This window comes from Tyto alba, unplaced genomic scaffold (assembly GCF_018691265.1).
Source record: "Tyto alba isolate M040663 unplaced genomic scaffold, T.alba_DEE_v4.0 Super-Scaffold_44, whole genome shotgun sequence".
In the NCBI taxonomy this organism is placed as follows: domain Eukaryota; kingdom Metazoa; phylum Chordata; class Aves; order Strigiformes; family Tytonidae; genus Tyto; species Tyto alba.
Window position 1 is genome coordinate 2,504,111 of NW_024881320.1, and position 26,441 is coordinate 2,530,551.

At 35.6% G+C, this 26,441-nt stretch overlaps 1 protein-coding gene across 4 annotated transcripts in view; it reads left to right on the forward strand.

The window, feature by feature from the left end:
• Positions 1 to 26,441, forward strand: part of HECTD4 (HECT domain E3 ubiquitin protein ligase 4) — a 77,651-nt gene that overhangs the window by 18,037 nt on the left and 33,173 nt on the right. The window contains exons 5-35 of one of the 4 annotated variants that reach the window (XM_042805702.1): positions 65 to 173; positions 801 to 939; positions 1,914 to 2,084; positions 3,297 to 3,489; positions 4,897 to 5,058; positions 5,155 to 5,268; positions 6,620 to 6,760; positions 7,137 to 7,369; positions 7,765 to 7,910; positions 10,063 to 10,133; positions 10,794 to 10,899; positions 11,520 to 11,640; positions 12,572 to 12,700; positions 13,912 to 14,036; positions 15,122 to 15,275; positions 15,577 to 15,677; positions 16,751 to 16,949; positions 18,353 to 18,499; positions 19,689 to 19,793; positions 20,632 to 20,795; positions 21,148 to 21,381; positions 21,629 to 21,821; positions 21,992 to 22,096; positions 22,180 to 22,268; positions 22,843 to 23,018; positions 23,477 to 23,612; positions 23,763 to 23,904; positions 24,012 to 24,178; positions 24,768 to 24,914; positions 25,224 to 25,408; positions 25,949 to 26,102. In XM_042805702.1, coding sequence (XP_042661636.1) covers positions 65 to 173; positions 801 to 939; positions 1,914 to 2,084; positions 3,297 to 3,489; positions 4,897 to 5,058; positions 5,155 to 5,268; positions 6,620 to 6,760; positions 7,137 to 7,369; positions 7,765 to 7,910; positions 10,063 to 10,133; positions 10,794 to 10,899; positions 11,520 to 11,640; positions 12,572 to 12,700; positions 13,912 to 14,036; positions 15,122 to 15,275; positions 15,577 to 15,677; positions 16,751 to 16,949; positions 18,353 to 18,499; positions 19,689 to 19,793; positions 20,632 to 20,795; positions 21,148 to 21,381; positions 21,629 to 21,821; positions 21,992 to 22,096; positions 22,180 to 22,268; positions 22,843 to 23,018; positions 23,477 to 23,612; positions 23,763 to 23,904; positions 24,012 to 24,178; positions 24,768 to 24,914; positions 25,224 to 25,408; positions 25,949 to 26,102 — 4,558 coding nt within the window. The remainder of the gene's footprint in view (positions 1 to 64; positions 174 to 800; positions 940 to 1,913; positions 2,085 to 3,296; positions 3,490 to 4,896; positions 5,059 to 5,154; positions 5,269 to 6,619; positions 6,761 to 7,136; positions 7,370 to 7,764; positions 7,911 to 10,062; positions 10,134 to 10,793; positions 10,900 to 11,519; positions 11,641 to 12,571; positions 12,701 to 13,911; positions 14,037 to 15,121; positions 15,276 to 15,576; positions 15,678 to 16,750; positions 16,950 to 18,352; positions 18,500 to 19,688; positions 19,794 to 20,631; positions 20,796 to 21,147; positions 21,382 to 21,628; positions 21,822 to 21,991; positions 22,097 to 22,179; positions 22,269 to 22,842; positions 23,019 to 23,476; positions 23,613 to 23,762; positions 23,905 to 24,011; positions 24,179 to 24,767; positions 24,915 to 25,223; positions 25,409 to 25,948; positions 26,103 to 26,441) is intronic. The other 3 variants (XM_042805705.1, XM_042805704.1, XM_042805706.1) reach the window with 3 other exon arrangements.

A 26,441-nucleotide genomic window follows, 5' to 3' on the forward strand; every position in this document is an offset into this window, starting at 1 on the left:
GGAGAATTTCCAGGTTTGAATGTTACAGAGGAGGTCTCTGCTCTATTCTTTCTCCCCGATTCAGATGCAGACTTAGGGCGCTGTCTTGCAGCAGATGGGCTCTATCTTTATACAACGAATTCAGTGGGCAGAGGAATAAGCAAATTAGGATCTGGATTACATGGTACTTTGCGGTAAGTGACAGTTGAATATTTGCTATTCTGCAGATCTGGGTTGTTTTAAACAGTAAGTTAGTGTTCTGGTAAACCTCTCTGGGATGTTAGGTATAACAAGACTAGAGCATATTATGCATTTTCATTAAATGCTATTTTAATATTTTGGTTTTCTCATCTGAAATTCTTCTTGAGTGTGTTTTCTCTAGAACTGTAGCATAATTTAGGTTGAAAGGGATCTCTGGAGACCATCTAGTCCAACCTCCTGTTAAAACGTATAATAGCAGAACAGCTACTATTTTAGATTTCATTTTTTTTTAATGTTTAGTAAGTTGGTTTATTCATTGCTGAGAGGGATATACTGTAGACTGGCTCTGCGATCTTTGTAGTTGTACAGTTGCTGAATTTGTAAGTATTTGTTTTCTAATTATGTCATTATATAAGTGATTAGTGCAGATGTGACTCACTGTGCCTTCTTGCTTTATTGCTTGGAAGTCATGAGGCTGCTTATGCCTTAGGTCTTTTACAATAAAAATTACTGACTTGAATTCAAGTTCAAAGTTCAAGAATGTGTTTGCGAGTTGTTCTTAGGAAAAAAAAAAAATAGGACAGGGTTTTAAAGAGTTTAATATACTGCTTTTTTGCCAGAGGTTTTGTGTACTGCCGTAATGAGGAGCTGGAGACTGGGTGGGTTGCTTTTGGCAACAGCAAACTTCTTCATCGGCCCGCCTCTTTTGATAATAAACCTCACTCCCTTTTCCAGGTTGTGGATCAGCATACCCTTCAGGTAAAAGGAACAGTTCATTGAACTTATAGTAGAGTAAGAAAATGTTCTTAACTAATGACAGTCATTTTTAGGTTTCACTAGTTTTGTCCTTGAAGTTTCTTATTTTTGCTTTGTGAAACTGCCTTTTTATAAACCCCAGTTGAAAGCATTGCATGATAGAACTTGTAAGTTCTGTTACAGATATTACTCCATTTCCATGTGCTAGTGTGTGTGTGTATGTGTATATATATATATACACATGTGTATATATATGAGTGTATATACACATATATGTATATGCATATACGGACTTATGCTGTACTATATTACAGTAGTATTGTTAAGAGCTAGCATATAGTATGGTCACATTATAAAACTATCAAACAATAGCAAAATGGACTTTGACTTAAACTGAAAACATAATCTTCCTGAACAGCTCATTATTATTCTACTGTAACAAAATTCAGGTATTGTTTCTGATCTAATTGTGTTTTGTAGGTAAACAACTGTCATCCTTTGTAAAAAATGGATAGTTTGTCTACTTTGAGGGTTTTCTTGCTGAGGTTTTAAGGATGGATATGCATATTTATGTCCAGTGTGTTTCCTGAAACTGAGACTGTTTAGATTCCCATTTTCTTCCAAAGTTTTGAGTAACATTTCAGAGAAGTTGCAGAAAGTGGATAACTCTTTAGCATGTCTCTTTTCCTTATGGTACTGTGCGTATGCTCTCAATCATTAGAGAGATGATACTTTTATTTTTAGATATGTTAAATATTTAGATAGATAAGCTGTTTTGTATGTAGTAGATCCATTTAGCAAATGTTATAGAACAGCTCTTTGTAACAAATAAATGTAATAGTACTATTATGTCCAATAATAAACCTCTTCTGAACTAACTGCACTTGAACCTAATTTATTTATTTTTAAGTACACTGTTAATACTCATAAGAACAGACTTCAAAATAAGAACTGTTAAGATGCTTTCCTTCTCGTAGGTATGTCAAATAATCCCAATGCCAGTAAATCACTTCCCGGTTGGCAGTACTATGACTACCGTGCATCTTTCTTCAGATGGTACATATTTCTACTGGATTTGGTCTCCTGCAAGCCTCAATGAAAAAACACCAAAAGGCCACTCTGTCTTTATGGATATTTTTGAAATTATAGTAAGAAAATTATGTGTTTTCTATGACTCTGCGGTTGGTAGCATGCCTACTGCTTAATTAAGTATCATCATTTTCAAATCACCATATTAGGTTTGAATATTGATATGCGTAATCTGAATAGCTGCTTGTGATGTGTTTATGAAATAACTTTTAACAGAACAGTAGGCATATTGTTCAGTTCTCTCTTCAGAGGACGTATGACTATCATACTCCAGCAGTATGAATTGTCTTGTAATGTAAAATGTTTTATTATAATTAACAGTTAAGTTTTATGCTGGGACAGTAATTCAACGTGTTAGGATTTAAAGCACTGTTTACTGTGGATTTGCTTCATTGTGTTAAAAGCCAATCAAATCCCCCAAGTTACAAATACATTTGTTTTGTCTACACAGCATTTTATAGCCTACTCTTTTTTTTTTTAATGTTGTATGATAGTCATTGGTTTTGGTGTAAAACCAAATGCATTTCAAAATATTAAGTCTAGAGAACTGTATCAGTTGTTTGAACTACCTTTTCTTTCAACAACGTATATAACTGTATATATACATATATATTCTTGCATTTGTATATGTGTGTGTGTTTTAATTTGACAATGAAGCACTTCAGTCCAAAACAATACTAATTTGTATAGCAGAGTTTACAGCAATTCATAGGTCTCTAGTATTGAGAATTGAAATTGTACGAGGATTTTGCTTTGCTGGAGTACTTTGGGTCCAACGTCTGTATATCTGCTCGGCTAGAAGCTTAATGCTGTAATCAGATCTTATCTTCATTAAGGGATGCGTTCTTTATCCCCTGAAGATTATGGTCTAAGAAAATCATTGCTTACACTTTTTGGCTGGCAAATGATTTAAAGGCCTCTTTTACAAAACTTGCCACTGAAACTTCATTAAGGATAGAGGGAGGTTAAATATTTTTAAGTAGAGTTCCATAAATAAACTTAAGGTTATGACTAGAAGCTCTGACTTGGAGGACAGACAAAAGAGAAGATATTTAACCCCAAAGTCGCAATCAAAACAAATACTCATCTATCTAGCTTTTAGAACACTTTTTTGTAAGGAATTCTGCCAGCAGGGTTTAAGTTTGTATCCCTACTTGATAGTTTGTATCCCTACTTGATATATTGTATTGTTCAATTTTACCTTTCAGTTAAGATAATCAGTCTTCTATAGATTTTAATATCTAAAAGTATTTTTTTCTCCATTTTAATAGGTAGAAAATGGTGTATGTATAGCAAATCCTCTACAGGAACGAATTATATTAATGAGAAAAGAGGGTGAATCTGCAAAGAGTATAAATGAGATGCTTTTGAGTAGGCTGTCTAGGTATAGAGCCTCCCCATCAGCAACGCTGGCTGCTCTCACTGGCTCTACAATCTCCAATACGTTGAAAGAGGACCAAGCAGGTCAGAAGAGATTTTACTGACTCTCAATATTTTTTCATGGTTTGTTTCTTAACATCTATAGGATCAGTTCTAGTAATTACTTATCTCTTAGGACATATTAAAAAAAAAAAAGTATGCTTTTTTTTTCCCCAAAAAATGTTTGAAATATATATGCGGATTTCCTTAATGCTTGAACTACAAGTTCCTTTGCTAAATTAGGCATTGATTTTGAGAAACATTTGAGAATGAGAACCAGGAAGAATACTTGTAGTACCCTTTTTTCCCTATGTACTCAATTATAGGGCTGGTTTAAGCCACTTTTCATCAAACTGATAATTGCATTTCTCTGATAGCAGTTCATCTGGACTTCTAATTGTTATGTAAAAATGGACTGCAGTTTAGAAAATGAAACTATTGTTTCACCAGTAAGTTGAATATTATAAATTGGAGGTAGTTTTGCTTTTTTGAGGTAATTTGCACAATGTTTGGGTATTCTTTTTATGGGCTTGCTGAAACTACCCAAGTTAGTTAGGGAATCTTGAATGAACAGCATTGATGGCTTTCAGCATGATCTGGAGCTTTGTAAGATTTGTCTCAGATATTATTCAGTTTATCCTGAATTACTTCTCTTCTTCCTTCATGTGTACATGAGTATTTTTTCTTCCGTTTTAAACAATTAAAGATATTTCCATAAAAATAAATTAATACAGGAAGTAGATATGCTTACAGGGAAATTGGCAGTGAGTTAGCTTGAAGGGCTATTTTTAAGTTTGTGTTTTGCCAGTTAACAACTAGAGTGCTACAGAAGAAGAAGAAGAAGTGGTTATTCTTAGATAATTCTTTAGTCAGTGCTCAGAAAAGTGTTGATCAGCTGTGGCAGGAGCTAGATCATTATGACTGTATACGTTTCATGTAGAGCAGGAGAACTTAAAATAGTAAATGCGTAGTGAATCTCAAATGATCCCTTTATGCTAAAATATTCTTTGGCTCCAAGATAGTGCTTTCAATATGTTTATCAGCATACAATTCTTAACAGTTTTGTTTATACTTAAATTTTAGCCTCCTAATTTTCCTGGTTTGGAAACTAGAGATTGCTGGTTTTTTGGTTTTGGGTTTTTTTTTAATTGTTAAGTTGTTCTCTTTAGTTAAATAGCATGTGAAACTGTTTGTATGCTTCTGGGGATTGATGCTGAATGTGTGGAATCGAGGCCACCACTACATACAGCTTCTTAAAGCAACTTCTGAATACTGCAAAATGTAGCTTAAATTAATTTCCATATTGATTTATTTGAAGCTAATAGAAATCTGCCTTTAAATAGATTTCTCTAAATAGAAATCTGCCTTGTTACGTTTTTGTTTTTTTTTTTTTTTTTTTAATGTTACGAATAAATACATGTTTGTGTTCTATTTTTCTGTTTAATATTTCAGCTGCAAACACTAGCTGTGGGCTGCCACTGAAAATGTTAAGGAAGACTCCGATATACACATGTGGAACGTACTTGGTGATGTTGGTCCCACCCCCAGGTGGATCAGGCAGTTCGGCAACACGCTCGCTCTTTGGAGGAACCAGTGCTTTGTCATCTCTAAAAAGTAAGTCGGATACGTTTGTGGTAGATTTTAAGTCCTTGGTTTTCTGGAATACAATAAACTTCTCAGAAATTTATTGGAGACTTTTTTTCTATGTAGTTCTTGCTTCAAGCTTGGTGTTTAATATTTCGGATGGACAGTTCACAAGTCGAGCAGATCTCATTGATGCTGCGGGAAGTTCACTTGGGCGTGGTGCTCTAGTTCCAGGACTTGGTAAGAATTAGATCTCTCTTTCTGGGAATATTTCAGAACTAGACATATCCAACCCTTAGATTCTAAACAGTCTATTAGAATTTTAATCTGCACTAAGCAACTCTGCAGTTGGTGGGGTTTCATATCTCAGGTGAATTTTTGTAAATTTAACATTTTTGGAAGTTCACAATTCCCTGAAGGAATTTCTAGTATCTTGCTTTGGCAGTTTCAGCTGCACACAAGAAAAGTGCTTTCTGTAGCAGAATAGTATCTTGAAAGAAGTCTGATTTTTATACCCTGCTTATGTTGTAAGGTGCTACGAAGTTCTGAGTACCTTATTTCTATATTTTATAATACATTACTGCATCTTAGCTGGAAAGATGTAGGTGTTTCTGATTTCCTTACTGCTTCATGAGTGTTTTCTTTAAGGCTTTTTTTTATCTCCCTGCCCAAACCTGCTTGGTATAATAAAATACTCTTCTGAGCAGTGTCCATGCTACTTCACTACTTAAACACTGCATATCATTGATATCATTTTAATAAGCATTGGTTTTGTTACCTAAGAAAGAATGTATTTCTTTAAGATGTTTGAAATAAATAGTTTTAAATAATATTCTAAATGCTGGGATGCATAGATAGGTGTAATTTTATATTAACCCATTAGCAACTGTTAATGGAGATTTACCTCAGTCATTTGAAACATGTAGACAAATAGGTTATTTCTGAACTTAGTGTGGTAAATGCCTCTATTGTAGAACAGTTGTGTCTCTAATCCGCTCATCCCTCTCCTTCCACTATTTTGGACCTGCTTGTGTTTGTAGGCTTTAAGATTTTCAGGAGAGGAGTCCCTAAGCTTAAAATTTTTTTTAACAGTTGCACTGTGCAAACTGTCAGTTTTATCAAAGCTATTATACTTTTACCACAAGGCCTTTAAAACAAATTCTAAGGTTCTTAATTGTCTATAGCGGTAGTAAAATAAATCTGGAACTTTTTCCCCTCTACTTTTTCTAGAAGTTACTAGATGCCAGACTCCGCTATTTTTAGTTTACGCACTGTGGCAGTGTGTGATAAGTTTGTGGAAGAATGGTATATGTTACGTACTTATAAATAATGAGTGCTGGAGTAATTTCCTGAAATGGATGCTGTTGTACATTTATGTGAAACATCAGAAGGGATGTGCATTTGCTAATTCCTATGTTAAGAAATCTCCTTTTAGTATTTTTCATTCCAATGCATTGTTACTAATTTGCTGTCACATGACAGAACTTTTAAAGCAAATAATTTGGATTTATATCTGCTATAAAAATACTTTGGTCTGGTTTTCTAACATACATTCTAAATTTTGATGTGCAAAATATTTTCCTTTTCTTAGGTGCCTGTTATGATACTATGAATAACATGATATGGACATGCTCTAATGATTATATTGATCAGTGGTGTAATCCTGGGAACCAGGCCTTCCACTGTGTCTGTCAGAGACTGGGAGTGAGCCATGTCATTACAGAGCCCAAAGGTGAGGTAAAACCTGCAAGTCACCATTTTGTACAAAGTGGAAGTGAAATGTATGATTATCATAGAATAAATATACAGAAACTACCTTCTGAAACTTCCTCTTAAAAGTTGAGTTCATTCTTGAGAAGTTGTTTATAAATATTGGTCATGGTTTATCTTTGCTTTAAGAAAGGAAGAAGCCAAAAGTGAGATGTGTTTGGAAGTTTCCAGATTCTTGCTATCTTTAGCATGTTAAAAGTGATGTGGGTAGTTCTTTTGTTTATCGTGTGGGTGGGTGTCCTGAAGGTAGAGACGATGACGATATATTGCATTTTAGAAGCAAATCCTAATGCTATAATCTGTGTTTGGAGACATCATTTGAACTGCTTTTCTTCTAGGGGACGCAACGACCACAAACGAGGTTATTAACCAGTTACTGCACCATGTTGGTGCCATGTGTATCCACCAACTCAACCTGCTTGCAGCCAGCAACAATCTCCCAATAACAAATTTTTTGGGCAAGCAACATCCAATTGAAGCACATCATCTCAGCAGTATTTGTGACATTATGGAAAAAGCTATGGTGAATGGAGATACTTGTATAATACGCTGCATCCTTGTTGTCTTTCAGGTACAAGGGCATCTTAAATGTACTTCACAATAAACATCAACAGAGGAAAAAAAAAAAGTTGTTATAGAATGTAGGCAACCACTTGATTTTATTAGGGTTTGTTATTTCCTCCATTGCATTCAATTTAATAAAGATTGACTTAGCAGTGTCTTTGCAGTATCTTACATGTCCATTTAAGAGTCCTAATATAAATGTAATTGCTACCTTTGCAGATTAAAATACAATCCAGAAAGGTTACTACTTGTTTATTTCTTTTTTTTTACCTTGATCCAAAGTCAGTTTCTGACTCGGATTTCTAGTGACTTAGAGAAATAGTTTGAGAAACTGACTGCAGAAGAAGAGTTAATGTGAACAGTGTTTAAGTTTTTAATATTGTTGTGTTTAATTTTTCTTAGGTGGTTTTTAAATTTTTCTTCAGCCCACAAACTGAAAGAAACAGAGATATTGTTAGAAGGTCTGGCCTATTACTTTGGCAGCTACTGATGGCACCAAGGGATCAGATTTGCTCTGAAATTCAGAAGGAGGTTTGTCTAGCTATTAGGTAAATATCTGTTTTGTCAAATTAAACTTAGACTTTAGATTATTTAAAAATGTTGTAGCAGGTGAACATTCATATTGTTTTCAGCAGTTTAATATGGTAACATTTAGATCAACGTTGGATGATAAAATTATTACCATTTATATCTGTGACAGAAGGGAAATACAATGTGTTTGTCATGCTGACAGTGAAATTACAGATAGTAATTATTTTATGTACTTCTTTCAATTTGTTGCTTTTTATTGGCTTTCTTGAGCTTTTTTTTTAGTGTTTATTATAATACAGCTGCTAAATTCAAGCAAAGTTTTCTTCATTTCAGTGATGGCTAAAATGACTTCCATATTTAGCTTATACAGTTTATTGGTGTTCTGGAATAGGCAAAGCTAATGTTGTCAGCTGTTATACCAGTGTTTCAAGTGGCAGTACTGAAATTCTCCTAAACAAAAGGAATGTAAGAGGAAGCAGAATGAGTAATACTTGAGGAATGTGGTAAGATTAAAGGCCGAGGGAAAAACACAGGCAGGGTAGTAAGACTGTCTTGAGAAAGTCAGGTTTATGTTTTGAAAACAGGACCTTCTTTCGGTAGAAGGGTGGGCATTATGTCTCTGCTGGTACACCAGGTGATCAAACACTTAAGCAGGATGGTTGCTTTAGCTCCACATCATATTAGCTACTGCATGTCTTGAACCTGATGCTGTGTAATTTCCTTTCTCTGACTTGTCAAAATAGCAGAATGACTAAGCACAAGGAAGTGAGCAAAAAGTGTGGTTGTGTATCACAAAAACAAGATAATGTAAATCTCTAGGACAAGGAATGCTGTCTCAAACGTCCTAAGTACAAATATAATCTGCTTTCAAGTGGGAAGTGCTCCAAAGGTTGAGAACAAAATCTTCTGAAGATCAACCTGCATTTTTTTTCGTGTGAATCACGACATTCCAAATTTCAGTGGCTTTATGCAACTCTGTGAGCAAAGAAGAATAGTGTATCTTTAGTTGTGAATAGCTAGCATTTGCAGGTTCTTACTTTTTGACAGGGAAAAGTGTATCCTGTCAACTGTATGGACAGCTCCTGCATTTTTGCCTTCTTTAATCCTGTATCCTCCAATGACTTATTAAAACAACAAACAAACCAACAAAAAAAAAAAATCCAAAAACAAAACAAAAAAAAAAAAAACAAAAAAAAAAAAAACCAACCAAAACAAAATATCTGAGGTGGGAATTAAGTAATATCTACTTCCTCATGTTTTCTCACTGAAGGATTCTGATACCAATGGAAACCTCAAACTTAGCTTGCGACGTATGGTGACTTTTCCTGATGTTTGTAGCACAATTTGGTCATCATGAGCCGGAGGGAGGGAAGCTGCTACAGTCTCTGTGTGAAGCTGAAAAACATACCAGTTTTCTATGAGAGTGTTATTTAAAAATGAAAAGGAAAAGAAAAAGTCTGCATAATAATGTCAACACTTTAGACAGTCACGAAGTACTCGTTTTAACTTACTGTGATCTTTTATCTTGATTTGGTAATTCATGTAGAAAGGACAAAGCTCATCACTAGTTAGAGGGGGAGAAATATCTCCAGAAGGAGTATTTATGCATAGCTGTGTTGTTTCTGAAATGCTAGTTCTAGAATCCTCTGCTTATCTAGGAGTCAGTCTTTAATAAGTATAAAACTATAATGGTAGTGACTTCTTAATTACTGTCTTTTGCTTCTTCATTGTTCTTATCACAGATAAGCTACAGCTCTTACCCCATCACCAGAGTTGTCTGAGTCGTCCTCTAAGCCATCATCCATTTTTTTTTTCTGACATCTGTCTGTTTCTTGAAAAAAAAGAATGTGCTGTCATGTATACAAGTGATTAATGTAGAGTTTCTCAGAGGGAAGCAAATAGCTCTTGAAGCAGCTTTGGGACCTAAACAATAAAATATAGTTGATTACAAGAGATTTCTGGAGAAAGCAGCTGCTTATTTTATGACCAATATAAATGTAAAAATATGGAGGATGCCTTTCTAAGTTGGAAGAAGCTATTACAGTTATTCTAGATGTTACATCAGATACTTAGCTGAGATTCTGTGATGTCATTTTTCACATGTCCATTGAAATTATTTTTTTCACTTTTAAATACATTAAGTAATACATGGTTCTATTTTTTCTTTAGCTCCGGTTTAAATATACTGTATCCTGGAGAAGCAGAAATCAATAATTTATTGAAATTGGTCTTAACTGAAGGTGAGAATGTCTTATTGACAGGTAGGAGTGTTTGAAAACAGTGAAAATACTTCTCAGCCTCTGGAGGGAGAGCAGTTCAGAATATTGAGTACTAGTCTGCTTTAAACCCATCCTATTCTAGGAAGTTAGAAAATGCTTTAAATTCTGAAGCTGCCTTCTGAGTGGCTCCATGTTCAAGTGTATGTTAGGTGTAGAAACTGAAAATTTGTCTCAGTCAGACAGCTGTTTGAAATGGAAAAGCATTAAAGTTCTCTTTTGTCACTATTGGTATTGTTTCTTGTCCAGGTTGTATTTTAGAATATCTAGTTAGAAGGTAGTTACCCATGGCAGTTACACAATAACAGAGGTAATTTTTGTCCTTTGTGAAAGAGTAATAATCTACTTGCATTCACCATGTAATGGGGGTCTGCCCTTAGAAGCAGCTGATGCACAGTAATTTGTTACTTCATGGGAACGTGTTTGTGCGTCTTCAGAACTTAAAAAGGTGCTATGTGCAGAGTACATTTTAACAGTCTGTAATATCAACCTGGAATTGGGTTACACTATAAATATAGTAACTTTTGAGAAGTAGCATATATATTAAGCAAGATATCTGAGGAAATGAAAATATATTAATTCTGTAAAACACTGTTTTGTAAAAGTTTTTGCATTCCATTTTAGGAGAAAGAAATAGTGGTCTCTCTCAACTTCGCGACGTCATCCTGACTAATTTAGCTGAACAGCTTCAGAACAACAGATTTGGAAGTGAAGATGATGATCATTATAGGTAAAATGCAACAATATACTTCCCCTCCTCCCATTTATAATGGATGTTTCTATTACTTGCTTTAGGTAAACTTGCATAAAATTCTGCTGAAATTGCTTGTTATCTTACTGGTTGTGTGACCTGAAATACTACCTTTGTGTCTGTAGTGGGTAGAATTTCAGTAGGACAAGGGGGAGAGAGGTTTGACATTTTAGGGGAAACTGCACGCTTCTGTACGCAGATTTAGTTTTGGATTCCCTGCTACTTACCATGTATATGGTAACTGTGGATGATAATTCCTAAGTGCGGTATTGTGACACTGCTCTCCATATCACTATGTTAGGTGATGTGTCAGCAGTAAAATTGTCAATCTCAAGCACCTGTTCAAGTTAGGAGGAGTCTCTTTTTAAGAGTCATTAGAAGTCGTCAATTTATATCAGTGCAGTGCAGGAAATCACTCGTAATCTGTTGCATTGATTGTTGTTAAACATTTCTTTGTGTCTGAATCTCTGAAATTGAACAGGTATTTGTTTTGATTTCGCATAATTTGTGATATAGCTTGCAGACACTTTTGAGATGGGCTACACAAAATGCACCATAATTACACTGTTAACATTATGTCTGTCTTGCATTTTTTGAAGACTAAATGATGAGCTGTTGCACTACATTCTCAAGATTGTTGTCCGAGAATCTTGTGTCTTAATCACCAAGTGCCAAACTGTATCTAAAGATGATTTTCAAAGGCTTCTTTCAACTGTGCCTGTAAGTAAAATGTATTTTGATAAAAGTGTATTTGCTTTTGGTTGCTTTTCCTCCTTAAATCCATCATTTTCTCAGTATATAGAGGTGAAACTGCTATAGTTGTATGTCTTAATAAATACAGGAAAAGAATGTGTTTTGTGTATGCTGTGCAGGGAAGGAAGAAGCAATTTCTTACAGCAAAGTAAATAGTACAATAATGCTGTAACAGGCTTATATGGGGATATATTTTCCAGTTGCTCTGGTAGCTGTTTCATCTTAAAGGAAGTTTGTGTATCTGAGTCTTGAAAGTCTTGCAACAACTTAAAAAATAAAACAAACTCTTTCTACAGTTGTGTATAATGATTCATACAAGCAGAATGGATTATCAGTTACAGACAAGAATGAGTGAAAGTTGACATTATTTAATGGTAGGGGTATGATGTGGATGTTTTCAGCAGGATCAGCTCCCTGATCTGGCTGATGGCCAAGGTAGGTGAGCTGGCATGCAAACCCTGGGGAGGGAAGAGGGAGTCGTGGCCTGTGCTGCAGGGGGATGGGAAAGGGGCAGTAACATGGAGCCACCACCTTCAGGAACATGAATTAAATTTAGCTCTATGGTGGCATTATCTTTTAAGAAGTAGTTAATGTTACGGTACTTGAATATTACTATAATGTTACATACTTAAATAAAATTATATGGCTTCTTTGTATGTCTTGCAAGTTATTTCACAAAATTGAGTGTTTTGCAACCAGTTTCTTCTCTGAAATACATATTAACTATCTTGCGCTAAATCAGGAAAAAAAATTTCTATTCAAGGGAAATTATTTTTTGCTTTTGCTTGTCCTCACCCTCAGCTTTTTTCCTCTTTCATATTTCAAAGTAAAAGGATTGCCTGATTCAAGGTTGATTAAAGACTTTAGATAATGTGAAGTGTACTTATTTATGTTAAAGGCTGCATCTTCGTGTTTGCGGTATCTGATGGCCGTACAGAACCACCTCCTCAGTAACACTATTTTGATTAAACCTGATGAAAATGATGACAGTGACAGCTCCTTGCAGGGAGAGACATTGAAGGTACAGGTAAACACCAAGTTTTATTCTGGTATGGCTCTCTACAGTCAGTGTTCCTGTGACACCTCTTGTTTCTGCAGTGCATTCTACCTACACCGTTTTGTTGGTTCTTTTCCTCTTAATATGGTTAAATTACTGTAGACAGTTTTTTCCTATTCTCCAGTTAAATTACAACACAGTTGTTTTGTGTTCAGTATTCCAGCTCGGGTTCTATATTGTTAATGAGAGCAGACACTTCCTTCTCTAAATATATGTACAAAGAGGTTTAAAATGTATTTTAATTAGTATGTGCTAGTAAGAAAATTCATGTGCCAGGAGTCCTTTCTAGACACATTTTCCCCCCCCCTTTCTCTTCTCCATATCACTTAGGTGTGGTCCTTGAAAAAATATTTTTCAGATTTAAACAGAAAAAATTCTTATTTTCTCAATTCGCCTTGCCTGGATTGTTCCTTTTTGCAGTTTTAACTTTTAAAGCTTATGTAGAACCACCTCCATCTGTTGTCTGAAATAACATGAATAATGTTTGTGGCAAGGAAACTGTTAGAGGATGAGATTTGTGGGCAGTGGTTGTTTTGTTGGTATAAGGCTTATTAAAATGGTGTCATTTCATATTACTGCTGGAATAGTCTTGAATGAACTCATAGAAGCCAGATTTGTCCCAGCACTCAGGCTGTCTTGTCATAATAATTTTTGTAACAGTAACAATTCTATAATTGTATGGACTTCTGAATTTCTGGTATTATTAATCTGGCTTTGTCTGCTACTCTTTGAGACTTTGTGTGCTTGTAATCTGCTGCGGTTGAAAGTTATTTGTTCAGGCTCATAGAGTAAATGCTAAATATCGTAGTACTTCTCTTGTCTCGCTATTCACCCATGTTTTCATTGTTCAGTTTCTCTCTCTACAGTGATCCTCATACCTGCTAGGACATTCTGTCACCAATGCTGTACCTTGGCTAGCTAACAGCTCTCTCTCCTGTGCTGGACTTGGGGATTCCTTCCCTCTAGAAACTGGATGTGCATCCTGTAAAACATGCACCTAGTTTCTCCCAGCACTTTGGGGCTTAGCATTAATCAAATTTAAGTCTTGGATGAGTCTACTGCTGCAGGCCTGCCAGGTCACATTATCATTATTTTAATTTGGAAATCCATCGTTTTGTTCTGTTGTCCTTTTTTAATATCCTCTAATAATTTAAGTATCCTATAACTCTCTTTGTACCTAGGAGCTAAAGACCAGCATTTTGTCTCTTGCTACACAAATTCTGACAGGATGTGATGAAGTCTTAGAAATGCTGCAACAAGTCACTACAGCACTAATAAACAGTGACATTTCTGATAGAGAGCAAAGGTAAGAAAAGTATGAGCATGCCAACTTGAAAACAGTAAACTTGCTTTTTGTGACTTTATTGTACAAGCACAGTTAGCATTACTTATTCTTTATAACTTCATACTTGAGCTTTGAATGTATGGCAACTGTTTCTTACTATGGCATTTGCTTAGCAGTTATCTTTTGAAGAATTTAGAATCAGACTCTCCATGTCAGTACTACTAGCTTGATAATCTCTAGAAACTTCAATTCAGTAAGGTGTTAGACAGTTACAATGGTATTTGTGAGCAGGGTAACTGGAAACAAACTGTAGTTAGTCAGCTGGGAATATTTCTATAAGCCAGAGCAATTTTTTTACTTTCAAATTCCTGACTATTACATCTCTAGTAGCTGGACTAGATATTTTATCCATGACAGCTCTTGGATGTTGTTGTGATATCCTTCATGTTTCATCAGATAGCATCACCTGGCCCTTCCTTGTCTCCCCTCCACTTAAAAATATATGTTGGGAGTGGGATGTAAACAAAAGCAGTAAACCTTTTCTCTCATTAAGCAAACACTTCCCTCTCCAACTTGTGTTTCAGGTTTCAGTTTCTATGCTTTTCTCTGCCTGCAAGACTAGTTTTGTTTATTGACAATACACAATTCCTTTGAGATATTTTCAGATGGATGTCATGCTCAGATGTATTTTTGTAGATACAGGTTCTTTTAAAGTGCTTTGAGCTGCATGTGCTAGGAGCCTGCTATACATACTGAACAAATACATTTGTGTTGAATGTGGATTTTCATCCTGTGCCCATGGGAGCTTATAATTTTCGAAGTAATTATTAAGCTCTTGATTTTCTTCTTGTCTATCATTGCTTAGTAAGAATTGATAGCAAAGACTAAGACACTAACATTTCGGGGAAGTTGTAATGTTTTCAAAATACTAAGCTTTTGGTTTGTTTTTTTTTGTTTTGGTTTGTTTTTTTTTTTAATGCAAATGTTCTCTTCTGAATTTTGAATCATCTGCTTGTGCAGTCCGCTACAGGATTAAACAGATGATTTAAAATAGTGATACTTAATGAAAATAGTTGTTACTATGTAAACATTAACTCTCCTTACAGATTAAAAGGCCTGGAGCAAATTACAAAGGCTACTATGCTTGGTCATCTGCTTCCTGTCCTACTGACATCTCTGATGCATCCAAATTTGCAAACTCTAACTATGGCTGATGCCTTGATGCCTCAGCTGGTGCAGCTGGTTCTTTACACAAGTCAGGTATGGTCTTTGTGTCAGCAGTTGACTACAAAGAAAAAAAGATGTCATGCATGTTCTAAAATGCTGTAGATCTTAGTCAACTTTCTGCAGAAAGTGATCTGCAGATCATAGATTAGGAATTCCTCAACAGCTATAAAAGCAGGTAATGCTGAACATTAAATTTGACTTGGTACAACTACTACTAAGTAATGATTTATTATCATTAACAACATACAGTATGATTGTTAAGGTATTTCAGTAACGAGATCTTAAAATTATTTACTGTTTGCATGTTTCTAACACTATATATTTTGTGCTGCAGACTGCACTGCTGCTTAAAACTCAGTCTCCGGTTTTCTCAGAACTGAACAGTTCCCCCAGTGGTGCATCAGAACAGAAAGGGAAGCTGTTACCTGATGAGAGGTGATTTTTCTTTACATTTCGGTCTTCTCATGGGATAAAATATCTTAGCTGTAATGTTCATTCGACTATTGCTGTAGGATAAATCTTAACACAGCAATTTTAAATTTTTTTTTTAAGGCAAAGCTGTAATGACTTGTAAGGCTGTCTTAGAGATATATAAGCCCTTACAAAAGGCAATTAGTTCTATAATTTTTTTTGCATATAGAATTAAATTAGTAATATCTTCAGGTTGTTTGCACCAGGGTATGTTTTGTTTTGATTTTTTTCCCTTGCCTTAAGCATTGAGAATTAATTCTAAATGTTCCTCTTACAATAAATTAGGCTAAGGAAGACCATCATGAGAAAATGTAAATTGCTCTGGCAGCCTGAGATACAGTATTAAAACCATTGGAAATATATTAAATAGTTTTATTTAGACATAGAAATTTAATGGGTTTAAGTCCTGGATTTAAATACTGTGTCTCAGCTCAAAGTTATACAACTTCTGCTTAGAAACAGAAACATGCAGCTACGTTAAATAAAAAATGCTTATCATAGCTATTTTGCAGTGTTGCAGAATTTGTAGTGTTAAACAACTTGTAATAATGTGTTAAAACTGTGAAGAATTTACTTTCATTCCTCCTTGAAATTCTAAGCCTCAGTGAAATATTAGGCATATTGTTTTATGACAGTATAATTTTTATTTTTTTAATACAGTTTTGGGTGCTGTCCCAGGAGGAAAGTCATTTTTTATGCTACCAATTGTGTGTTAGAATCCATGTATAGTACTATTTACTTTTTTATGGTGCTACTCAGCTTGTTTACCATAATTTGGAAATTTGAAATCAAAGGGAGAAGTTCAGATTTTACATGTTAGAGATTGGCATAGTTATTTCTAATGTATAGAGTTCATGCTATTTAAGTTTTGTGTGTTCCCTGAATATGCCTCAGTTATGCCTACAATGAGGAGTCAATACTTTGTGTTGATATGTATCAATACTGAGAGGTGATTTGAAGTACTTCATAGTTTGTTTGAATATATAGTAGAAATCAGTGTGTTGCACTTTAGGACTAATTTTTCACTCTAATTTCAGAATGCTGGAAGAGAAAGAAGAACCAGGTTTTCTTACGGGTTTGAAGATCCCTGCTCCGTGGGCTGCTGGGAAGACTGTAGAAACAGTTCATCCCGTCAGGGATAACTATAAATTTAAAGAAACTGTACATATTCCAGGAGCCCGCTGTTTATATCTTAGATTTGACAACAGATGTTCTTCACAGTATGATTACGATAAGGTAAGCAAAGGCCATTTTAGAAATTTGCTCTTTTGTGTATATTTCTGTCAGCAGCAGTTCCCATTTTCATCTTTTCAGTCCCTTGTCTTTCATGGCACCTTATTTCCAGTGATCAGGATAATGCAGGAGGTTTTTATTGATAGGAGTTTATTAGTGTACAATGTAATGTCACAGTCTACTTCAAGGCTGTAAAGTACAGGGATGCAGAGGTCATTTCTTGTGTGGGATGAGTGTGAATAACTTTTTCAAAACAATTTTGGAGTTTCATCTTAAGGCTAGGCTTGACAAAATGATAGAAAAGGTACAAAGAGTTGTTGACATGAAAAGGCAGGAAGATGAAGATAAATGGTTTGTGTTTAATTTCTATTTTTCTGGAAGAAACAATCCAAAAAGAATATATGCTTAATTCTTCTTGTGTATTGTTTCAGAACATAATATCCAGTGATTGTTTCAATGTTTAAAACCTATCAGTTATGAGGATCTTTTCTTAAGAGTGAGAGTCTGTAATTGAGCAGTTTCCTGAAAAGATGTCAAAAGTAGTGATACTTATGAAATAGGAGAAATATGGTAGGCTCCAGAGATATCAGGTTTGGAGAGGGGGGAGGGGGTCTTTGTTTTTTCTCCTTTAGAAATTCATGCCAACTCTTTTTTTTAAAGTTCATTTCATGATGGCTCAGATTGTCAAAGTTTTACTTCCTTCTCATTTTTACTGTTTTCCTTATTTCTCAAATTTTAATCTAGCAGCCTACTTTGTAGACCAGCTGGAACTGGAAAAGTTACTTGTTTTTTCCCCTGATAAATGGCTTGTTTACGTGGATTAATATGAACAAGTATTTTCAATTTCAAGAACACAACTAATAGTAGTTATTTATTTTGTATAATCAAAAAGCTACTTGTGCTGCTTACTAATTGTTGACATAGATTCTTTAACATAGAGCAAGTCCTGTGATACTCACTCCCATTAGTTATTTATAAGTGTCTCTAATGTTGATGTCACCCATTACTGGTTAAACTCCTCCAGAAATCTTTGGGTCTCGTCATGTTCCCACAGAAGTCACTGACAAAATACTAACTCTGGGAGCAGGACCAATCCATTTATTCATAGAGAGGCAATATGTTCTAGTTAGCTCAGCACAAGGACTGGAAGTTAGGATTTCTCCTGATTTCTGCTCCCAGTTCTGCTGCTGACTTTCTGTGTGACCTCGGGGGCAAGTCACTCGATTTTTTTCCTCTCTGCCTCAGTTTCCCCATCTGTAAAATGGGGATAATAATACTTGCCTACTCACCTCACAGGGCTGTTGTGAGGATTTGTTAATGTTGATAAAGCGCTTTGAAAATATAAAGCGCGGTGTAAGTGCTAAGTATTATTATTATTATTAGATTTTCTTGTTTTTCTCTTACAGTCTAACAGTGTATTTTATGTTTTGAAGTTGGTGATCTATGCTGGTCCTAACACAAACAGTAGGAAGGTTGCTGAGTATGGAGGCAATACACTGGGATATGGCAGCCGTAGTGTCTTAGGAACTGGTTGGCCGAAAGACTTAGTAAAGGTACAGTATTATAATCCAACAATATTTCACATAGAAAAATCCCCTTTGGAAATCATGTCGAGTCCATTTTAACCCTTATAGCAATGAAGTCCAAGCTTTTAAGTGTATGGTTTTCAATGATGAGATCGCTTCTTAAGTGGGCTGTTATGTCCTTGGGGAATAACTTTAAACTCAACTGTGTGTTACGTGTGATACTTCTCTTTTGAGCTTATCTTGTTTGTTATGTCTTACTGGAATTCATTATTGGTGTGTTTCAGTCCTGAAGTCTCTAATGGCACTGTTCTCACAAGTATATCTTCCTAGGAGACATTCTTGCACAGTCTGAGACTGTGCATATTTTCTTAAGGTCTGTGGGCATGACTGCATTTTTTTAACAGTAACCCACAAACATAACAAGTAGTAAGTGTAGCAACTCTCCAGCCATTTGTGTTGGGTTTTAAAGATGCATTGGATGCTTTTGTCAGTAAAACTAAGACAGAAAAATCGCTCAAACTTCTTAAAACTTTAGTATTTCAGGAATTTTGCAGTATGTTTTCTCAGACTGTGTGCAGTACGATTTTTTTTTTTTCTTATGTGTTTGTGCTGCTACATTGTCGCACATTAAAACTGGGCTTATATACTTAACAAAAAATAATTTGAAAAACCAAACCAAGAAGTAATAAACTGGAAAGCAATTTCAGACAAGCGCTCCATTGTTCACAATTAATGGAATTTCATTTATTATTCAGACATAGGTTTTTATACTGCTTTTTTAGCAAACTCTTCTATTAATGTGTTGACATTCTTCTTGAAGAGCTTGTCTATCTTCCTTCAGGAAGAACTGTTGATTATTGCATAGTTTCTTGCAGACAAATAATTAAAGCATTTTGATGAAAATCAAGGCCAAGTAACACAGACTGATAAATTCTACTTATGATTCTACAACTCTGGTGGTTTGGGTTTTTGTTTTCCTATAGTTAGCCAGCAGCAAAATTCAAATCAAATTGTCCACTGAAAGATATCCTTACAAAAAGGGAAGAATCTTAAATTGGAGTATATAATTGGAGATAGAAATAATGCTTACATAACTGTCATTAAAAAGATTAATCCATAAAATCAGCCGCGTTTATGAAAAGCCTGTTTGTTTGCCTCAATTCTTAAATGTATCTTCTTTCTTTTTTTTTCCCCTCCTCCCCATCAAAATTTTAAGGTGGAAGGAGATACAGTCACCTTCTCCTTTGAAATGCGGAGTGGTCGTGAGCACAACACTCCAGACAAAGCTATGTGGGGCTTTGCTTGCACTGTTCGAGCACAGGTACTCAAACGTGACAGATTCCCTGGGATAGGTTCAGCTTCGATTTATCTTCTGTCTGTTACACACTTTGGATCAAATAGAAATGCACTTCAAAGCTGGAAGTTAACATTTGGAATTTAAAACAGTAATAGCTTACTTATTTTGGCAATAAGACAAATCATCTTTTTACAGTGTAAAGGACCTAAATTTTAGACGTTTGGCTTCCTTTAGCTAGAGATACCCTGTGGCATGGTCTGTAGCATGCTTAGGGTTTTATGAAGATAGTTATTAGTAAATATGTCTTACCTGTCTCTTGGCATTGACACTGGACTTGGATGAAGTCACTTTAATACCTCTTGCTGCTTGTAGATCAGGATTTCTTTGGAGAGATGGGTATCTTGTAACAACCTGGAAAGCGGAGGTTTGATGAGGGAATAATGATTCCAGCCTATAAAGAAGAGAGGGGAGGGACACTGGGATCAAACAAAAGGAAACTTGAATCCCACTACCAGGAAGCTAGGACTAGGCCTGTGAGATGACAGATCTGCAGGCCCAAGAGTGCCTGAACCAAAAATAACTTTACCTTTTCTTTTCTTTCTTGGTTCAGGAAAAAAATGTTTAAATCCATTGTTTCTTGCTTTGAGTTGTTCTTATATATTGCTTTTAATTGTTAAGCATTTTTTCAGTATACCTCTGTGTAAGAGATGTATGATTTATATATATATATATATATATATATATATATATCTTTTATATAAAAGATTATATATAAAAATATAAAATCTCCTATCTTGAAATATGTTGGGGAAGGCCTTAATGGTTGATTGATTAGTGCAACTTATCACTATTCCTACTACAGGAGTCTTCAGAGGATGTGTCAGGAGGCTTGCCATTCTTAGTTGACCTGGCACTTGGCCTTTCTGTGTTAGCTTGTTCTATGCTGCGAATATTATACAATGGACCAGAAATTACCAAAGATGAAGAAACCTGTCAAGAGCTCTTAAGATCTAAGCTATTACAAAGGTAAAACCCCCCAAAATTATCTGAGTTCCCTTGTGGGCTTTTTCTGAGGGAAGGTGAATTTTGTAGTTGTGCTCGTCTCGTGTGTTAAGGTGGTGTTTTGATAATTTTTCCTGTAGAGTTTGTTCAGCACTTCTGTGTTGCCTAAAACTAAGAGAATATTCTCTAGAATAGAGGTTTTCTTTAGAGTAAGTAGAGGAGAATTGGGCTATATTTGGTACAAGCCACACCTTAATATGTGTACCTTAATAATGTGTAGTTTGTCTTTGTAGTGTGTTGTTAACTAATCCGTCTTTCTGAATGGGGGGGAGAGGGAATGAAAATCTTTCATCTGTTTTTTATTTATTTTTTCCAGGTGCCAGTGGCAAGTGGAAGCTAATGGTGTAATATCTCCAGCCCTTACACCAAGTCCTTCTCCGTTGCCTCTTACTATAGATGAAGATAGAGAGTTTACATATCCTTCTGATGTTCTAGTGCCTCCCGTTGGACACTATTTTGATCTGCCTAGGATTAGGCTGCCTCCAGGAATCATGATAAAGCTCAGGGAAATTTCTGGACGTGCTCGGCCTCAATTTAGACCTAGTATAAAGTAAGTAGTCATTGTTTCACACTATTTTTCGAACTTGACTTCTATTGTTTGAAATGTTTGGTGCCAAAATAAGTGAGCTAAAAAAACTATGATGAGGATGCGGCATGCCTGTCATGTACAATGGTATGCATTTAATATTTTGTAAATTCTTGTTTGTGAGTGCAGGATCTGGCCAATTGTAAATATGAATTATCAAAGTTTGTCTGTTATTCTTGCTTAATCAGTTGGGCTTTACCTGTAACCCTAGGGAAGTGATTCAGCCGGAAGTAATGGAGGAGATGGTAGTTTCATGTGTGATTAAACATTTGAATTTGGTTGATGCACTCCAGTCACTGATAAATTTCCAGTACCAGGAAGAACATGCTGAAGAATATGATTTACTTTGTAAAATTATGGGAGAGACCTTTAAGAAGCTAAATGCCATGGAGAGACAACTGCAGGTAAAAATAAAAGTACATAAAAACCGAAAAGGCCTTTTTTGAGAATAAAGGTCTATTAACAACATTTTAGAAACAGAAATACAAAATATACTCCAATTTATTCTTTTAAGATCTCTTTTACTCCTTAAGATGAACAACTGCAGTAAGTGTTATTTTTGTCTCTTTATTAGAGTGTGGCCGAGCTGGAGCAGAAATGGCAGAATGAGGTAGATGACGCCATGCATGGGAAGCTGGAGAACAATGTCCCATTCTTTTATGATTATCACTTCAATGAGGTAAGCATTGTGGCTGCTGTGTGGACTCATGCTTCTTGCTGCTCTCTCGATACATGTTCATCCTTTTCCTTCACTTTGTTTAGAGCAAGATGAAAGAACTAGAACTATTGTGTTCAATGAAGGAAGTTTCTTTTGATGGAAGTGATCTTGAGAATGTGGTCCTGGCATTAAGGTTAGTAGCTGTTTGTGGAGTGTACCATTTAGGCAACTTTAAGCAGCTGTGGAATTTCAGTGAGTTCCAAAAGTAATTACGTAGGGTTAAAGTTGCAAACATACATAAGCTCTTACTGAAGTAGGCAATTGAATCTCATTGTACTCCATGACACTTAATGATGTGAAACAGACGTTGCCACTAAACGTTTCAAAAACATTGTATGTCTAATTCCATTAAAAGCTGATAGACCTATAGAGAGAAAACAATACTTGGGAGCAGGAGTATTCAGATGAACTTCTAAACAGGGATGCAAATACTTTGAAACTTAATTTTCCTGTCTGTCTAGCAATGTCTGCTAAAATTGTTAGAAACATTTGTACTAAATATATTAATATTAGTACCTACAATTACTTGTACTTACTAGCAAATCACTTGTTTATTTCTTTAATTTTTTCTTTTTTCTCCTTTGTTGGCATGGAATAGATTTATGCTATGTATCTTTAAAATTACCTTTCTCACAATAGCACTTTATTTCAGAAGGCATTAAAGCATAATTGAGTTTGCTTCTTTTATTTTTCTTTCATAATCTTAGGGAGAAGTTTTTTCAAGAAGTGAATTCACTGATACAGAAGACCTCTCATCCCCTAGCAAAAACAAAAACATTAGTTAAGAGCTTGATGAACAGAGCAGAGCTGTTACTCCATGTCACTATTGCAGCACAGTCTGGTATCACAAGAAGTATATCTGGTACCCCGGCAGAGACTCCAGGTATGTATTTCTTTACCAGCCTCGTACTTTCTTTTTTTTTCTTTTTTTCTAAAGATATAATTTATTCTGTTTGTCTTATTCTCCCTCTTTCATTTAAATTAACTAACCATTTTTTTTCCACTTCTTCAAAGTAATTTTTTTTACAATAAATTGAGTCTTTAATTTACCATCATTATGATAATGAGAAAACAAAGTCTGAGTAGTAATATGTAGAATTTAAACTTTAGTCTCCTGAATTATTGGGGAAAAAATGCTTAGCCTAATCAGGACAAAACTAACTTGAAACAGTATCTGAAAACAGGAAAATCCTCAAAACTGAGTTGCAAGTTCTTGCTCAGATGGTTTTCCCCACCCCATGTTATAACTTTTGCTGGAGCGTCCACAATGATTTTAAAAACACTTTATGAATAACCTCCTACACCAAGAGTGACATTCTTTCATATTGTATAATACTGCAGCCTGTAAATCAGCATCTGAAACAAAAGTGATATCTCACGCAGTCCGCCAGCCCGTCTTCCTTCGCAGTATGTCAGCACCATCTGACTTAGAAATGATTGGGAACGAAGATATCGAGTTTGCGAGATCAAGTCAAAGGTATACAAGGGCTCATTCCACTAAGCTGCTTCACAATAGTGTGGCCTGTGTTGTTAAAATCATAATAAACTTTGCAAGCCTAGCACGTTTGTTTTTTTTCCATTGGATCAGTTTGCTGCTGCCAGGTGTAATTATCCTGTATTCTCACAGGCGCCGCCACGTTACCAGCCACAGAAGTAGCTCTTTCACTCTTCTCCAGTCACTGACCATCGAGGACAGCAGAGATAAACCCACGTACAGTGTCCTACTGGGACAACTGTTCGCTTTCATCGGAACAAATCCTGACCAAGCGGTATGCCATTTTAAATCTGCTAAATCATTATATTTTCAAATTCAGACTTTCACAAAGGGAGGTGTTTTGCTTGTGGCTCATTAACAAACCCAAACCAAATCTCACAGGTGTCCAGCAGCAGTTTTCTGCTAGCTGCTCAGACGAGGTGGCGGCGCGGGAATACAAGGAAGCAAGCGCTAGTGCATATGAGAGAGTTGCTGACGGCAGCTGTTCGGGTCGGAGGTGTGACACATCTTGTAGGCCCAGTGACCATGGTACTTCAGGGGGGACCAAGGTTTGTTTATTTCTCTGAAAATAATTAAATGTTTTGGCCTCTGTAGAAGATAGTAAATTGCTTTGCACAAAGAAAAACTGTGAGAAGTGACCTAGCTGTGAGGGCTAAAGTTTGCAGAACAAAGCTTGCAACAACCACTTTGGCCCTTGTAGGGTAAAAAGGCAGAAATTTCTAAGAAATACTTCTATTTGGCAGTAGATGAACTTTCCTTTCATACTGGGATGATGTGTCCACAGATAGGTATCTAGATAATCTTATTCTCCTGACTTAATTTTAATTTCATGTCAATTAGCTATTAGTGGTAAATTTAGCTGATACCAATACTGTCCTCTAAATTTGATAAACACTTTGCAAGTATTTTGTTTGTAGTCAAATTTCAATCATGTCTGAGGTAAAACTACCATACTGTCTTGCTTACGTATGTTTCATATTAAAACATTAAATCATTTGCAGTTTTGCTTCTAAATCTTCCTTAAGTAATGCTTAATACATGCTGATAGTTTTTTTTTTCTTTAAAGCTGTATTTGGAAGCCTGCTCGTTTTCTTTAACCTAGAAAGCTTACCGTTTCAAATATCTAACTACCAACAGAATTGAAGAACTCACATGTGGTGGGATGGTGGAACAAGTCCAGGAGGCTTTTGGAGAGACTATGACCTCTGTGGTCTCATTGTGTGCTCGCTACCCCATTGCTTGTGCAAATAGCATTGGCCTGTTATGCACTATACCTTACACAAGGTAAGAAAATATTTCACTCAGAAAGGGCAGGAGGGCATCCACAGCTTACTAGGTTTTGCCTTAAGGAGAAGCATTACATAGCGTAAATGTACACCTCTCTTCATAATGAGGAGTATCTGAGAACATCCTATTAAATTTTCTCAGAATACAAAATTTCATCTAGGGAGGACAGGGGAGAGACAGAACCTTCTTTCTGCAAAATGAAGTAATTAATTGCTGAATTAACAGCAAGTTCTGGATTTTGATTGTGTCTGTTGTTAGTGATGGAAAAGTTACTTAAGTAAAATCTGAATTTCTCTTCTCATGTAGGAGTGAAGAAAAGTGTTTGGTACGTAGTGGCCTGGTACAGCTTATGGACCGGCTTTGCAGTTTAAGCAGCCAGACAGAATCCAGTTCAAATGAAAAACAGACTAAGAAACAGAAGGTGGCCACCATGGCTTGGGCTGCCTTCCAGGTGCTAGCCAATCGGTGTGTTGAATGGGAGAAAGAAGAAGGTAGGAACACTGCCAAATATATTTCTACTGTGCTCTTTTGAATTGCCCAAGTGCCTGGGAAGTGGTGTAAATGTATTTAAAATAGGGCATTCACTCACCATGACTTCAGTACTGTGTGGGTTCTTTAGAAAACACAAGTGGATACAAAAATAAGTTGATTTTCTTCTTGTTGTTTTTTTACTTCTAGCTGCTTTTCCTCCTCAAGGGAGTGTTTATGTTGCAGAGAATTTGAAGTCTGCCACTTGGTTCTGTGTAGACATAACCAGGGAATGCAGATACCCTGAGTGATCACTCTCACATTTCTGCTGTGATAGGTTTCACCCATAACATAGATAAACTTAGACATGTGGCTGTTGGCTAATGAGACACAGATGTTGTATCGGGTTTTATTTTTACTTAAAGACATTTTACATGTAAAAGTTTTGCTATAGCAAAACAAAAGTATTTTTTTACTATTTTAAGCTTATGGGTAAGGAATCTGTAGATGTGTACATTCATTTTTGTTAATTCCAATTGTGTATTCTTGCATTACTTTTAAAGGTGGTTCAACAGAAGCTGTTCACTCTGGTCTGGCTCGTCAGGTCTCCAGCCTTCTTACCAACCACCTCGCACGAGCCACGGAATGTTGTGGCAATCAAGCTGCAGGAAATGATGCACTTCAAGATGTTCTTAGTCTTCTTAATGACCTGTCAAGGTACTAGGCCTTTGTCTCTGGAGTTTTTTTCCTATATATGAAAGCAGGTGGGAGTTCTTTTGGGTTTTTTTCCTTCTTTTTTTTTTTTTTTTTTTTTTTTTTTGCAGTAGTGAAGGTAAGAGAACTTTCAAAACCATTCTAAAACTTGATTGTAAACTGACACCTAATCTTAGTGTTTAATCAGTGCTATCAGGTTACACAAGAACTGTTGCAGTTAAGGTTTCATAAGACACTGAATTTTTTTAATTACATCTTGTAAATAATAAATTAACTTGTTTTTAATTCCAAGAGCAGCATCATACAATCAATTTCTTTTTGGAAAAAAAAAATGAAAAATAG